General features: G+C 38.2%; 1 protein-coding gene across 2 annotated transcripts in view; it reads left to right on the forward strand.

Annotated features, from left to right (window-relative positions):
• The first annotated feature begins 2464 nt into the window (after positions 1-2464).
• The window catches only part of csnk1db (casein kinase 1, delta b), a 32588-nt gene continuing 17770 nt past the window's right edge, over positions 2465-17282 (forward strand). For both annotated transcript variants that reach the window (XM_061967070.2, XM_061967069.2), the window contains exons 1-5: positions 2465-2930; positions 9066-9176; positions 10356-10504; positions 16727-16955; positions 17049-17219. In XM_061967070.2, coding sequence (XP_061823054.1) covers positions 2855-2930; positions 9066-9176; positions 10356-10504; positions 16727-16955; positions 17049-17219 — 736 coding nt within the window. In that variant the 5' untranslated portion in view covers positions 2465-2854. The remainder of the gene's footprint in view (positions 2931-9065; positions 9177-10355; positions 10505-16726; positions 16956-17048; positions 17220-17282) is intronic.

Genomic DNA, 17282 nt, shown 5'->3' on the forward strand with positions numbered 1-17282 from the left:
CCACCTTCTACCAACCTCGTCACATCCGTTGTGTCTTTGAGCAAGACACTTCACCCTTGCTCCTGATGGGCCGTGGTTAGGGCCTTGCATGGTAACTACCGCTATCAGTGTGTGAATGTATGTGTGAATGGGTGAATGTGGAAATAGTGTCAAAGCGCTTTGAGTACCTTGAAGGTAGAAAAGTGCTATACAACCTATAACCCATTTATCATTTACCATGCTATACTGTTTCAAAAAAGCTACATCTGTTTAGCACTTGGCTTCTGAAACTTATTGCTCATCCTTTTCGTGTTCGGGCTCAAAAATATAAGGTCCTGGATCATAATTTGTCACAAAGTAATCGTTGTTGGCTCTCACTAAACTGCTTGATTTGCATTGTTGTTGATGGGGAGGGATCTGTGGTTCATAGCTCTGCGCCACGGATCCCGTGACTGACGTGGCTTCCTCATTATCTCTCAAAATGGCTCGAATCACCGTTATTCGGACACTATTTTGATCATTTATTTATTCGCAAACTTTGGAAGTCTTTTGGTGTCATAAATCATATATATATATAATAGCTCCAATATAGAGGCAACTTGTTTTTCCACTCTACTAGTACTTTAAGGGGGCAGCACGGTGATGTGCGTGTGTCTCACATTAAGAAGGCTCTGGGTTCGATCCCCGGGCTCGAGGTCTTTTTGTGTGGAGTTTGCATGTTTTCCCCGTGACTGCGTGCGTTCTCTCCGGGTACTCCGGCTTCCTCCCACCTCCAAAGACATGCATCTGAGGATAGGTTTATTGGCAACACTAAATAAAGTTAAAGTTAAAGTACCAATGATAGTCACACACACACTAGGTGTGGTGAAATTATCCTCTGCATTTGACCCATCACCCTTGATCACCCCCTGGGAGGTGAAGGGAGCAGTGAGTGAGCACTGAATCATGTTTGGTGATTTAACCCCCAATTCCAATCCTTGATGCTGAGTGTCAAGCAGGGAGGTAATGGGTCCCATTTTTATAGTCTTTGGTATGACTCCGCCGGGGTTTGAACTCACGACCTACGGATTTGATGAGGCCTTCCGCCAGAATGCAACTGGGATAGGCTCCAGCCCCACACAACCCAAAAAGGGACAAGCAGTAGAATATGGATGGATGGATGGATGTTTTGTTTTGTATATATGTTCGGATAAAGGCTGTGCGAAAAGAAAAAATACGAGCATAGTATGGCTGATACCAAACAGATCACAATAAAGACGATATCTTGGTAAGGCGATAATCGATATATTGCTCCTAATAACCTATGTTTATAGCTGTGAAAAAATGGCATAGTTTATATTACAGTATGCAGCATCATTTAACCTGCGATGAGGCGGCGACGTGTCAAGAGTATCCCGCCTTCCGCCCAAATGCAACTGGGACAGGCTCCAGCCCCCCCCCCCCCCCCCCCCGCGACCCAGAGAGGGACAAGCGGTAGGAAATGGATGGATGGATGAATGATTATTTCAGTCGATGCAGGTGCACCCACACAACACAAAGGGGCGCAAATTCCCACGTAGGTTTAATAAAACAGAGGAAAATTAAAAAATAATACTCCAGTCAAGCTAGCATCAAGCCAATAGTTATACTACCCGACAGTAAACTAATTAGATATTCTAAAATGTGTTGTTATTGCTTGGCCTAAGTTGATTTTGTCTGGGTTCCAATAGACTTCCTGGACTATCAAACAGTATAGTACGTGCAATAAGGCATCCCTACTAAAAGATATGTTTTTTTAAAAAACCTACACGTCTTTCATTTATTTCTCCCAAAGAACATGTCCATAACGTTTTGGATGGTTATATAAAGCGTGTATTCACGTCTTTATGGAGTGTAATTGGTCCAAGATGAAGACGATCAGGTTGTGTTAAGCCTTTAATCCTACAGGGTGTGACCACAGCATGCACACGACATGAAGAACATTGGAGTACACGTGCCAGGCGGTTATCCAATCTGTACAACAACAGCTTGGCCATGTGAGCGTCCTCCGTCCGTATTCTGATTGGCCTGCCTGACAACCAATGAGAAAAAACCTTGGCAGCTGGAGCACCGTCATCCAATCAGAAAATACCAACTGGCGGAGGTGACGACATAGTTGGGCGGACTCGCGTTTACTGTTATATTGTACATAGAAGGCCTGCTAGATATATCATTTCGGGAATTTGTATGCCAACATAATTATGTTTAGGTACCAATAAGACTTAATCATATTTGAATTGCGGTCTCCACATTTTGTTTTTATATTCATAAAATAAAAAAATGCCCCAAATAGTGTTCATAATGGTTGATAAAGACACCAATTACACTATTACACTGTAACCGAATTTATAAATTACACCATTTGCAGGAAAACACTAGCTCGGCACGCAAACATGTTTTTATTTCCATATCTGCTCGTGGTTGCTAGGGGAAGTGACGTCAGTGACAACCAGCTAGCCCGACCTCTATGATCCCAACGAAGGGAAAAAAAATAGCCTTACGCTAAAAGGGAGTTGTACGAGGACAGGTCCGGATTTCCAATCCGTCTCAATCCTCTCGTTTTTTTCTCAAAATGAACCCCCAACATAGGAGAACATAAACTACGTGTTTTACACTATCGATTGATACCAAAATTATAGGTATCCGATTTTCGGACAAGGAAAAAAGGGATGGTGAATTTTGGACTGCATAGAAGAATCCGAATCCGGGGAGACAAGAATTGAGCTTTTTTTTTTTTCCCCCGAGGTTGTCAAGTGAACAACCACTTTAGGACACAAAGACAAGGAGACCATAGAAGACACGTAAAGGTTGAAAATAAATTAAGGATTAACTTGTGTAAACGTTAGCCAGCAGCAGAATGGAGCTAAGAGTGGGAAACCGATACAGACTCGGCAGAAAAATCGGAAGTGGATCATTCGGCGACATCTATTTAGGTAAGAATTAAAATGCTATTTGTTATATATTGTCTGTTTGTACTTGGGGTGTGTGTGGTCGTTACTGGACTTGATGATGTGGAGAAGCTACCGTGTTAGCTTCGCCTGAATATTTACCCAAAACTAGCAGTATTGTTAAGTAAGCACACTTTTATGTCGGGTACAACTGAAAGAATACCCACCCTTAAGTTGCAGTGGTTACAGCCATTACGCAAAGGTTGTTGTTTGGAGTGACAAAACAGTTGGCCGCGGTTGCACAATACAGCCCGTCGACAAGGCCGCAGGCTCGTCTTTCTCATGCTATGTGCGACTGGAAATGATAGCAGTTCCATTTGTTGGTGTTGTCATATGTTTAAATTGTTGTAAAATAGGCCTACTTTCAATCTACCTAACGTTCCTCAATGTTGTAATCATTACACAAATGTGTTGCATTGCTCACAAATGGCTGTCAGTTTGTGACTTAAGTAATTCGCCATTACTATTTCGTTGAAAGCGTTAATTGTATTTTCATTGGTATTGATCATTCACCATGTCATTTGCCTCAGATGCGTCCGTTGAATATATAGTTATCGCACATTTGTCATAAAGTACATCTAATCTTTGTTTATCTTCGACGTGATCAGCTGATGAGTAGCATTTCTCTTTGGTCAACTGCTTTTGTTCCCTCATCATGCTGAGCCATTATTGGGTGTAAATGATGACATGACAATGCACCAGAGCAGGGCTTCTAAACCTCTTTGACCTGCTCAATTATTAACACTGAATTAATCAGTTTACGCTTGATTTTAATCGTATTCAATAATTATATCTAACTGACTTCCACTTGATCTGATTCATAACCTTGCCAAATGATAATAATCCATGTGTTAATCACAAAGATTATTATATATTTAACACAAACCGCAAGAAAACGCATTGAATGAGAAGATGTGTCCAAACTTTTGTTCTTTTACTGTATGTACCAATTAAATTGGAATTCAGTACATGGGTAACCTAAGCATTGTACTCACAATCCTAATGAGGTTTTCCCCGAGATTGCCAAGATACCTGTGGCGGTGGGGGCGTGGTCAATAGGACGTCATCACACTATCTGTTCTTATAGTTTTAACATATTTTTTCTTACAAAATATCATGTTGCTTTATTTTTCAATTGTTGCTGTTTATTATACAATGTACTTTGTTGCGAAGTTTTATTTTTTATCTAGATATTTATCCAATCCTTATATAGTCACTGTTTTTTTTTGGATCGGTCTTGGTTAATTGAAAACAACTAAAAACTAATTTAGCATCTATGTCTGGTGTTATTAAAAACTGTACTTGTGTTTAGAGACTCTTTACTTCTGTCTCTCCATGTCTGTGACGAAAAATGAGCTGCAGAGAACCTGACGTCACACCTTAAAAGTCACCACTGTCATCTTAAATTTTGTAGACTGCTGTCCGCGGGTATATTCCAAATACATTAAAGTACGTCCACAATCCGTACATGCTGCATCTGCCGTGTGTATGGCTTACAGGTTCACAACATCTGGTTTCCAAGACGTGTGTGTGCGCGGAGAAAAAAAACTTGTTGGAATTGGGCCCGTTGTTCGCATACTATTGGCAATAAAAGCTTAAAAAGAGTGTCAGACTTTGTATGTCTCCTTCTAGATGCTACAATTCATTATATTACTTTATTTTATTTTCACGCAAAAAAATCCCTAATTTTTAAGGTGTGGAGGCTGATATGTTGCCGTAACGCACCGCCACAATACATCAAAGAGTAAACCCTGCTTATGCAAGACAAGCTCACATATGCTTTTATTTTTTATGCACTCTAACTAGTAAATAAATGCAAGCAAAAGTCCGCTTACAATGGAGCCTAAAGGAGTCGCTCTATTCTGCCTATAAAGCCCTTAGAAAAAACAACCAAACACTTCCATTAAGGTCTACTAAATTAAAAACGTATTACGTTTGTTTTTCCTTCAACAACATCACTCGTAACAATTCACTGCAGATTTCATGAGCCAACAAACATAATTAAACATCACTTACTGTACAATGTCTGCTCTCATTGGAATGCTGACTGTTGGGATGTTGATATATTCCTATTTGGATGAAAAATGACTCATAATCCACGCAAAGAAAAAAAGGCATCTTTTCGGATCTTTTTCGCCATTTCCTGGTTTAAGTTGGTTGTCAAATTGTACCAACTCCTCAGTTTGTGTCCACATAATTTTGCTATCCAGATGAGAGATATGATTTATAATCTCGAATTAACTTTCACAAGCTCTGAGGCGACAAAGCAGCTCACCAGCTCATGATGTCAGTACAGCAGCATAAGGAAGTTACCTCTTTCTGAGCAATGCGCCGTTAATGTAGGTCCTTAACGTTAGCGCTTATAATAACAATATCACTAATACATGGTTATTATTAAGGTTACAAAATGTAATTTGAGCATTGTTGGCGCTTTTTGAATGGTTATTTGTTGGGTTTTATGGTCAGAATAAATGCAGTAGACGCAATGACGCCATGGTTCCCAGTTGCTCCATTGTAAGCGTATTTATCTTTCCCTGTGTACGCAATTCACCGGGAAGGCCTTGTGTTCCCAAACAAGGTTTTTCAAACTCTGCCACTATCGCTAGCCATGACTTGTGCTAGTTAAAGGATAGGCTGCACTGTTTTTGTTTGCCAATTCGATGCATTGCATAATGCCAGGCGCACTTCCTATCCCTCACTCAATGTCTATGCTGTGGAAACTTGATTCACTTTTGTACCAAACTGAAGATTCTGTACCGATAAAACCAAAAAAGGAATGCATTTTACTACCTAAACAATTAACACACTAAAGTAACAGTTGATCCAGAAATAGAACAGTTTTGCCTTTGGGGGCCACTTTTTGGGTAGTGCAATGTAAATATAATCCACTATAGGCCAGTCACCCTTTCCTAATGTATACAAAGGGGATGTAACATAATGGAAATTGCATATCACGTTATCATGACCGAAATTATCATGGTTATAATCATTATTGCAGTATTGTTGAATGTGCTTAAAAAGTACTTACACATACCGAAATCTTTTGACCAAGTTATTAATAATAAAACAACTAAAATAGACACACTTATCGACAACTAATATTCATGTTTTTGTGTTTCTTAGGCTTCACTGAATGTGTTTTAGTTGTAGTATTGTATCTGTTTTAATGGCTAAGCTTTTATTGATTTAAATATTTGTTTGTACTGTTTAACTTTAAGATGTATTTAAATTAAAAGTGCATTACAAATACATATCATTCTTTTTTGCAGGCGTTGTGGTGTCCTACTCTGTTCAGCATTACTTGAACACACCGTAAAAACATCTCTGTCGTGTATTCCTCTAAGTAGGGATGGGAATTGATAAGATCTTTCCGGTTCCGATTCCCCTTTCGATTTTGCTTAACGATTCGGTTCCTTTACAGTTCTTTTTATCGATTTTTATTTGGGGACGAAAAGGGGAAAAAGTGTGGATTAGCATCAATTATGTTAAGTTCAGAGGGAACATGACTTTACAAAGCCTACAGTGAGGCCTCAAGAGACACATATGTGGCATAAAAGGAAAATATATATATATATATATCAGAAATTAATATTGATCTGTAGAATTTAATCATGTGCAAATTACACAAGAATGTAACATTTAGTATTATGTGATATTAACTTATCACATGCAAAGTGATATATGTCAAGCCTTCATTGGTTATGAGTTTGATGATTAGGGCAAACATTGAATTGAAAATCTCAGAAAATGTATGGTTTCAAAAACTGTAAGCCACAATGATCAGAATTATAACAACTAAAGGCTTGGCATATCTCACTTTGCATGTAATGAGTTAATATCACAAATTAGTTTCACGTTTGAAGTTAATTGCTGACATGAATGGACCTTTACACCGAATTAAAATTTTATGGGTTTCAAATGTATAATATGAGAGAGAAAATCTAGTCGCAGGAAAACGTGCAACTTTTCTCTCACTACAATTGAACATTCACCTACCGAAAATGCAAACTTTTGACCACAAACTTAGTCGCTGCTCGGTGACATTCGTCTAGCGGCACACGTGAACTGGGGCTTCCCACCTCGAAGCCAGTCAGAATGTGTTTCTCGTCATGCTCATTTAAATGTGGAGGCATTAATTTCAATTTAACAAATAATAGCGGTAACATGATAGAAGGTGTGAGTTAGTACCTGTTGTATTCAGGTGACGTTACTGCTGCTGGGATGAAATAGGAGCGGATGAAATAGGAGCGGATAAAAATGCGACTTTCATTTATAATTATTGCATGCTGTGTTCAGATGTTTAAGCATATTGCACTTATGTCCTCCTCTTGATGAACTCGCAGCCTTATAATTATTATAAGTAGCGCTGTTGCAATCTTTTTTCTGCAAAATGTAGTCAACTTTAGAGCAGTTGTTGCGCCGTGCTCCGCCATTTTGAGAGCTGACGTGACTACGCACGTCACATAAAGATTCATCCCCACCCGGAAGGATTTTATAAGAGAACTGTTTGAATAAAAGGCAAACGATACCAAGGAATTGATACATTTCGATTCCCATCCCTACATCTGAGTATAGAACAATCACTTTGTTTTAAGGCCATGTCCACACGAACAAGGAGAGTTTCAAAAACGCATATCCAAGGTTAAAACGATCTCCATCCACACAAGTGTAGTTTCAAAACTGTATGTCTACAAAAGCATACACCTGCTGTTATGCACATTTTATCCAATCAGAAGCCTGTAAAAGCAGCAACAGCTGACTTGGTGGCATTACACCTATTAGTATAATGTTTTATTTTAATATACCAGACATACAGTGACATGTACATTATCTTTAAAACTAGCCTGCACTTACACAGAGACCTGGGAACATTATACATCTTTTTTTAGCCTGTGCTGCTGAAACCCAACACTAATGGAATTACAACATGTTTAATCAGCAACATGGTGATATATTACATGTGCAGTGAAGTGTACATTATTTCTAAAATCAGCACGCACTAACAAGCTAAGGAAATCTAATCATCGATATAGTGATATAGTACATGTGAAATAAAGTGTGTATTGCCTTTAACATCAATACACACCAACAAGAAGGAAGCTACATCGTGTTTTTTTAGAAGCTCTTTTTACGCGCATGCGCAGTCGTTCCGGCTCCATCTACACAAATGGATGTAATACATGTAAGTTAACTTCATGATCTGTCGTTAGTTAAGGATTAAAAACATGAGATAATGTTGAACTTTTCTTATGACACAAAGCAAAAAGTCTTGCTTGTTAAAGTTGTTCAATCAGGTGGAGGTGTGACAGCAAATCGTCTCCAAAACAGCTGACTGTCATTGTCGCTAGTGGGAGTGTCACAAAGCCCATTTTGATGCGTCTTATTTGTTAATGTAGAGTTAAAATAGCAGAATGTTTACGTTTAAACATACGGCAAGTCTACTTAACGTGTGTTTAAAGGCAACAAGGCAGTGTTGTTGAGCTTTGGTAATGACAACACACAACCGTGACGTCATCAGGAGTACTCGTCTCCGTTTTTGCTGTCTACACACATACGCTGGCTGAGCGTATAGCTTTGGAACTCTACACTTTGGCCAGCATTTGCAAAAGCCTGTGTTTTTAAGGACAAAAGTATGCATTTGCGTGTAGACAAGAGGCCTAAGTATGCGTATATTAAGTATACATGTTCGTGTGGACATGGCCTTAGTTGCTCAGACAGCAATGTGTTTATTTATAACGTTTGGATTGGGATATGTCGTTTCTTCTCACTTTTTTCGCAGTCAGTGAGTTTATCAAAGTGCAGTTATCAATCGTGGTTTTTCAATCATTTTAATTTAAACCGGTAAGGCTAACTGTCAGAGTTTTACCGCGGTTATCATTAATACTGTTTATCGTTACATCCCTAATATACAATGACAGCTGTGTATCTCATGGACAGATTTACACAAGGTACTGTCTTTCTTCAGTTAATTTTTAGGCTACTTAAATAAGTCAATTATTTGTATACCTTTTCATATTAATTACATGGAAGTGTTTTGTTATAGCCTCATTTTGTGTGCTTTTGGTGGGAGGTGAAAACATTTAAGTTCACCATTTTATGCCAATGTTTGTCTATTTCTAGGCACAGATATTTCTGTGGGGGAAGAGGTTGCGATTAAGTTGGAATGTGTGAAGACCAAGCACCCCCAGCTCCACATCGAGAGCAAGATCTACAAGATGATGCAAGGCGGAGGTGACATATTGTTTTCATTTTCCCTCACCTATTTTCTTCTACCCCCAACTCTTTAATGGCTCCATGTTGTTAGTTTGCCACTGACTTCTCATGTTTTTAAATTTAAAGATGTGATACCATAAATATGTTTCATTAGTCGGGTGATCAGAAGTTTGAGATATGCTGCCAACCAAAAATATGAAACTTAATGCCCGTCCAGTCACCAAATCCCTGCTCTTGACACATGTGCGTGCATGCAATATATATACCACTTCAGTTGAGCCAACATTTTTATGATATGTATGTCATCTTCTTTTTTATTTGTTTTAACTGTGTGCTTTTTGTCCTTGGCTTTTTCTGGAATTTTGAAACACTACTTTTAAAGAATGGCGAAGTAAGAGACAGAATACCATTTAGTTGTAGGCAAGTAAGTAGACATAAATTCCAGGCAGAAAATACTCCAGGGATGTCCAATTACTTTAGAAGTATGGCAAAACCGGGTGTTTAAATGCCACAATATCATGTTTATACTGCCATTATATTAGGGGGGCCTACATTTTACGTTGCTGTTAATACACTCAATTGCGATAAAAATGGGTTTGCAATTTGGCTCTGCCACCTGACCCTCCCTGAAAATTCTCGCTCACTGGATATATTGGATTACAAACACTAACTTTTATATAGTAACATTATATTTAATATAGTCCATTTTTAAATCAAATATGTTATAAATAGTAGTGATGTGAATCTAATGACAACTTACGATCTGATACTTGGGTTGACTATTCGAGTCAGAATCGATTCTCGAGTTAAACAAATTCTCGCAATATTTTTTTGTTACTGTATATACATTTGAATAAAATGTTTTCAAAACATGTCACAGATTACAAAAACTCTTCTTGGCTGCTAATGTAAGCGTGGAGATGGCCTAACGGTCTTTTGAGAGGATTCTTATACATTTTGAATCAAGTCAGAATCGTAAAGAAAAATTATCTCAATTAGAATGTGAACTGATTTTTGCCCGTTACCCCTAATAAGTAGATTATTAGGCATCAATTTAAGACCAGCTCAATGTCTCAAGCTAAAGACAGATTAAACACAGGAAGAGTATCAAAACCGCTGAGCTCCAACATTTCCCCCCCTTTTTTGTTCTGTAATTCCTGTAATCTTAATGAAAGTATTGTTTTCCTTTTCTTGTAGTTGGAATTCCAACAATAAAATGGTGTGGTGCAGAAGGTGACTACAATGTAATGGTGATGGAACTGTTGGGACCCAGCCTGGAGGATCTCTTCAACTTTTGCTCTCGCAAGTTTAGCCTCAAGACAGTCCTTCTGCTTGCTGATCAAATGGTGAGCTGGCTGACCGACTTCCCACACCGTTTTTGTTCTTTTACTCTTCACCACATCAAGATTTCATTATGCTACGACGACGTCACTACACTTGCCCTTTTGATAGCGTCTTGGTAGACGAGAGCTGATATTCGATAAGTCAATTTACCGAACGATAAATGAAAATTAACTGGATAAGTTTCCCAACCTCGATAACCGCCATGTGCAGTCAGTATTACTTTATTAAAATAAAATGACCGCAAAGCGCTAAAAACTACCAGTACAACAAAAATGGCGGGGAGAACACACAGTCGAATGTAGGGACGGTCAGAAAGTGGCTTGATGATGGTTTGTAAAACATCATCTTTGCAACATTTTGACCATTACTTGTTATGTATACCAGGGGTTCCTAACCTTTCTGACCTTGGGGCGTAACTTTTTCACTATAGAGAGTCCCGGGCCCTACTTAAATATTAATACTGAATTAGTAATCTTACTCTTGATTTTATTCATATTCAATAATTATTTCTAACCTTCTTACAATTTACAACCGTGTCAAATGATATGAATGAGTGTGTTAATCACAATTATTAATATTTATTTAACACAAAAAACTTAGGCTTAGGCCAGGCTGATGAGAAAAATAAGTATTACCAAATATACTACATAAGTAACTGACAAAAAATACATTTGCATTAGTTGTGCTAAAATAAATTAATAATGAATGTTTCTTATATAAATAAACATTGATTGATTGATTGATTAAGGGAGCCATATATTATAATGTGGCCAGATATGGTTCTGCAATCACGGTCAAAATTCTGTAGTCCTCTCCCTGACTGAGGTTGCCTAATACGCAGCCGAATCCAGCTCGATCGACTGGGCTACTCCAAGGAACTTCAAACTTCCACTGCGTCTTACTAGGGGCCGAGGTGCTGGGACCATAATAGCTGAATAGACAAGCTATTTGTCAATAACAAGTCTCTAACAAACACGTTTTACACAGAAATTAGGCTATTTTCAGGAAGAAATACGTCATGCCTGCGTACAATATCACAACAAATGGCAATCATATGGTTATTGTCAGTACTATCAGAAAATAAAGACTAAAACAAACTACAACCAATGCTAGCAATGGTGGGGAAAATAAGTAGAGCATGCTTAGCAGCCTAATGTACGCCCAAAACTCAATAGGAGACATTTTACCAAGGTATGCCTATAGGCTACACAAATGAGGTATTCTTTTATCATGTGATTTGGCTGTCTCCATACGCTTCACATTGCCATGATAAAAGCCATGCCAATGTTGGAACCCATTTCCTCAGCGCATCAGCATATTGAGAACGAAATAGGCACTGACACTACCTATATCCACATAGGTTTTATTTGTCAAAAATATATTTTGCCCTGTCAGTTCGAATACCCGACATACATCGAATATCAACATACAGGCTAACGGGCATATATTTCCCCTGTTAGCCTGTATGTCGATGTGTCATTGACCAGGCTTGCATGCTAAGCATTCGTTGCACGAACATACTAGCTTTGTTAGACAAGTTCATAGACTGTACTGGACAGTATAGTTTACGTACGAAATGTCAATTTCCATTTATTACAAGTAATAAGAAAACGTAAATGCCTGACTTACCTATACGAGCAACAAATTACTAAGCTAGGTGTCAGATGAAAATATATTCTCCGCCTTCATTCGTCTCCATCTTTCAAAGGCATCCCCGATACAAATCCTTGTTTTGTTCCTGGCTTTGTCATGAATTAGTTGAGAATCTTAACGACGCCTTTTAGATTTACTAAGGTCTGACATGTTTAGTAACTTTCCCAGTGGCAGTAGCCAGACAAAGAGGAAGGTGCGTAACTGGAAACCTGGATGTGACACACTCACTGACTTTCTAATTGGTCAAACGGTGAATGGCGGGACATCAAAATGAAAACAATAATAAGATTTCGGGGCTGTAAATCAAATTTTGAAATGTACATATCCCAACTGAACTACTGTTATCAATTATAGAGGTATTCGAAAACAACATGATTTATTATTACCTTTTGACATATCAGGGCCATTTAATGATGACTTGACATAAAATTATTACACTAACTAAACTGTCAATACAATTAAAATGCAAATGAAAATATAGGTTCACCATTTTAGTCATAATTTCTGCGCTTAAGAAAAATCTCTGACTTTAGCTCCAGACTTCTTCTGTTTGTTTGATATTGTCATTACTGCCACAAGTCGTGGAAATGTGTATTACAACTGAGCATATGTTTTTGGTGGCCCTCTTGGGTGCACTCGCGGCCCATTTTTAAGAAACACCGATGTAGACCACAAGAAAGTGTTTTAATGTAAAACAAAAATCATAATATGACCCATTTATGCGCCTTTTAATTCGGTGCGCCTTTTTTATGAATGTAGACCTGAATAGACCTGCTCATCGGCAGCGCGCCTTAAAAACTGGTGCGCCCCATGGCTCAAAAAATACGGTATGTATTATTATTTCATCAGTGGTTAATTTAGTCTCAAAATAACTTTGACAAAATTATCGTTTATTGGCAATAATTTGTAGATCAATGTATTGTCAAGCAAATTGTGTTCTCGGCCCAGTCCTACGTTTTGATCTGTTTATACTTTGAGCCCAAACTTGCAATTCTCTGCCAACAGGGGTAGTGTTTTCCTTTCAAGAATTAACTATAGATATATTGGTGGCTACATTTTTAGCTTTGTATGTAGTAAACAACGCCGACTGACGCGATATCCAGATTGTTTCTGGGGCTGAAACTAATTAATGTGGATTATCAGTCACTTTTATTGTACATGTTTCTCTAAAACCGATTTATATTATAAGTTAAATGTTGCAGGGCTGTGACAATTAATCGATAAATGCGATTAGAAAAAATCTACAATCTATATTTTGTTGCTTCGATTAATCATTTAATGGGTGTAGCGAATAAAAAGGCATCAAATCCACACTGCATGGAGTGCTCGGAACTTTAAATACGCGGACATAATTGTTGCACAGCCGCTGCAATCGTGCACACATAAGAGCGATGGTGTGTGGGTGCGCTGATCAGTGTGGCAGTTAACAATTTTTTATTTGTATTAATACACACATGTTGAAAGTGCAATTTCAATGTTGATGTGAATTGATTAGCAAAAATAATTGAAGGTTATGGCAATTCCCTGAAATACGCATGAGGCTATGTGTGTTTTATCCGATTACTCAAGTAATCATAAAAATATTGCATAGATTACTCGGTTACTAAAATAATCAATACCTTAACGTGTAGTGATGGAGTTTAAGATGTCCGATTTTGTAACCAACCGACAGTAACCAGTTTTGCTCGTTAAAGTAATTGTTTGAGACGTCTATCCTTGTCATTAATCATATTCAGTTCATATCACAATCTCATGTTCATATATTTTTTTTTTGGAACAAAGCTGACCAATCACAGGTCTCGCAGGTGACATAAGATTATAATTTTTTGGGATGGGCTCATCAAGGTCCTATGAAAGTGTTCTCAAGCCGCCGTCATTGACGCTGTAGCATAATGAAGCCTTCAGAGTCACATCCTCAGTCTTAATTCTGAAGGCGAGGTCATTGACACAAAAAGTGGTCCGAGTTGTGTCGTTAGGGTTAGAGATGTCCGATAATGGCTTTTTTGCCGATATTCCGATATTGTCAAACTCTTAATTACCGATTCCGATATCAACCGATACCTATATATACAGTCGTGGAATTAACACATTATGCCTAATTTTGTTGTGATGCCCCGCTGGATGCATTAAACAATGTAACAAGGTTTTCCAAAATAAATCAACTCAAGTTATGGAAAAAATGCCAACATGGCACTGCCATATTTATTATTGAAGTCACAAAGTGCATTATTATTTTTTAACATGCCTCAAAACAGCAGCTTGGAATTTGGGACATGCTCTCCCTGAGAGAGCATGAGGAGGTTGAGGTGGGTGGGGTTGGGGGGCGGAGTTGAGGTGTGGGGGGGGGGGGGGGTGGAGCGGTGCGGGTATATTGTAGCGTCCCGGAAGAATTAGTGCTGCAAGGGGTTCTGGTATTTGGTCTGTTGTGTTTATGTTGTGTTACAGTGCGGATGTTCTCCCGAAATGTGTTTGCCATTCTTGTTTGGTGTGGGTTCACAGTGTGGTATATATTTGTAACAGTGTTAAAGTTCTTTTTACGGCCACCCTCAGTGTGACCTGTATGGCTGTTGACCAAGTATGACTTGCAATCACTTGTGTGTGTGAAAAACCGTAGATATTATGTGATTGGGCCGGCACGCAAAGGCAGTGCCATTAAGGTTTATTGGCGCTCTGTACTTCTCCCTACGTCCATGTACCACTCCGTACAGCGGCGTTTTAGTCATAAATTTTACTTTTTGAAACCGATCATTTCCGGTATTACATTTTAAAGCATTTATCGGCCGATAATATCGTCAGTCCGATATTATCGGACATCTCTAGTTAGGGTTCATAATTTTAATTGATTGAATTGCAATTGAATTCATACAGATACCGTCACACACAAAACCATTTAATTTTTGTTTCCTAAAATTTCTATTCAGAGCCACTTAACAACGAAAACTAAACTCAATGCACATAATAAAGTAAGCAACAATTTTTTCAACACAGCCTCTTTTGATAGATTAAGGCAATGACTACCCCAGCCCATGAGGACTAATGGTGAAAAATAAAGATACATTTATATACCGGTACTCAATCTGACCCTTTCTTGGCCAATGCCTTACCCCTTTATAAAGTTTTGTGGAAATTGAATATGTACTTCTTGCATAATCCTGTTATTAACCAACCTACGCCAATCAAAACCTGACCGCAGTCACTCTTTGCCAAGGTAAATATCACATGCTGCTTTTAATTAATTCCTACAAATAAGGCTGTGTGAATTACAATATATTATAGTTCGACAGAAAAAGGTCTGTTGTGCGATATACTTATTTTGTTTATATTGTAATTTTAACGTCTGGCTGCAGCTAGCATGGCTAATATAACAGCAGCAATGCTTTTGCTTTTTTTTTTACATTACCTGAAATACCTTTAAGGTGTTTTATACATCAAATACATTGTGTGCGGGATAGGGCACTATCTACAAGAAGAAAGATTAAGGGGTCATCAGAAAAATCCTTGTTTAATTCAACTATTTTCCCTAAAAGAAGCATTGAAGCGAGACAGTGTTTTTATTCGATTAATCTAACAAATTTATTGAAAGAAAAATTATTACTGAAATAATCGATAGCTGCAGCCCTAGTGCGAGAGCCTGGACTTCAACAACCTGTCAGAGACTGAGAGCACAATAACAGTTTAACCAACAAAACCTAAAGGGGATTAGGTGCCAAAGAAAAAAGGAAGAGAAACAACGCTTTTGTTTGGTTTAGATTTTAAAAGTCAGACACCTACCAGAAATTGGTAATCTGCAAAATTAGCTGCCAACGGGTTGTTCGTCTCGACTCATAAACACGTCTAAATCTTTTCTATAACTTAAAAGACACACCATTAAAAACAGTATAGAGACAGCATTAACAGCGATAAAGTATTAACATTATGTCAAAACCACAAAGTGATTAAAAGAAAAGCACCAAATAAGCCTGATAGAGATGTTGCCCAAATACTTTTTGTTTTTTGATTGTCCTTTTTATGTTTTTAAATCAGAAGTGAATGATAATGAAATAGGCATTAATTTCCTATCTGTGTATATAACAAATATTACATTGGGACATCTATCGTTATCAGAATATAAAATTGCCCATATCAGCAATATATATTTTTTGTGCAGTACACACTATGAAGGCCACAATTTCATATGCTATTGCTAAGTTAAACTATTTTGTGATATAATCACCAAGCTTGAAAAGAACTGCCTTGTCTTTCTCAATTCATACCAACGGGGCTGCAAAAATGACTTTTTACATCAGACATTAGAGCTCTCACTTTTATTCGTAGGTGTGTGTCCCAAATTCACTGCATTTTTCTGTAGACTCTGCTCGGACACGTTTTGCGGTTATTAACTTGGTAGTTATTGTGCAATCTCCCAAAAAAAAAAAAAAGCACTGCAAGTCAGCAAAAATGGCCTCCCTGGTCAGAAATGACAAAAAACAAGTGCAATTGTTCACTTTTATACATTTTACGCACCTGGGGCTGCGCTGACTGATTTAAAAAAAATATTGACAGGATACCTTCTTCTCTTTTCCCCACTTCAGATCAGTCGCATTGAATACATTCACTCCAAGAACTTCATCCACAGAGATGTGAAGCCAGATAACTTTCTGATGGGACTCGGCAAAAAGGGAAACTTAGTCTACATCATTGACTTTGGCCTGGCTAAAAAGTATCGTGATGCCCGCACTCACCAGCACATCCCCTACCGCGAGAACAAAAACCTGACTGGCACTGCACGATACGCCTCAATCAACACTCATTTGGGGATCGGTAAGAACGCACAGTTGCACAGATGGAAGAGGCCTGTTTTGACGTCAACATGCTTAAACTTGTCTAACCGCCATCTTTATTTATCTTCTACAGAGCAGTCAAGGCGTGACGACCTTGAGTCTCTGGGCTATGTTCTTATGTATTTTAATTTGGGCTCCCTGCCTTGGCAAGGCCTCAAGGCTGCCACCAAGAGGCAAAAGTATGAACGCATAAGTGAAAAGAAAATGTCCACTCCCATTGAGGTTCTATGCAAGGGATATCCATGTGAGTCAACTGCTTGTACCCTTTTATCCTTTGAAATGTTTTTGTGTTATTTTATTACATTTT

Source organism: Nerophis lumbriciformis, linkage group LG11 (genome assembly GCF_033978685.3).
Source record: "Nerophis lumbriciformis linkage group LG11, RoL_Nlum_v2.1, whole genome shotgun sequence".
NCBI lineage: Eukaryota > Metazoa > Chordata > Actinopteri > Syngnathiformes > Syngnathidae > Nerophis > Nerophis lumbriciformis.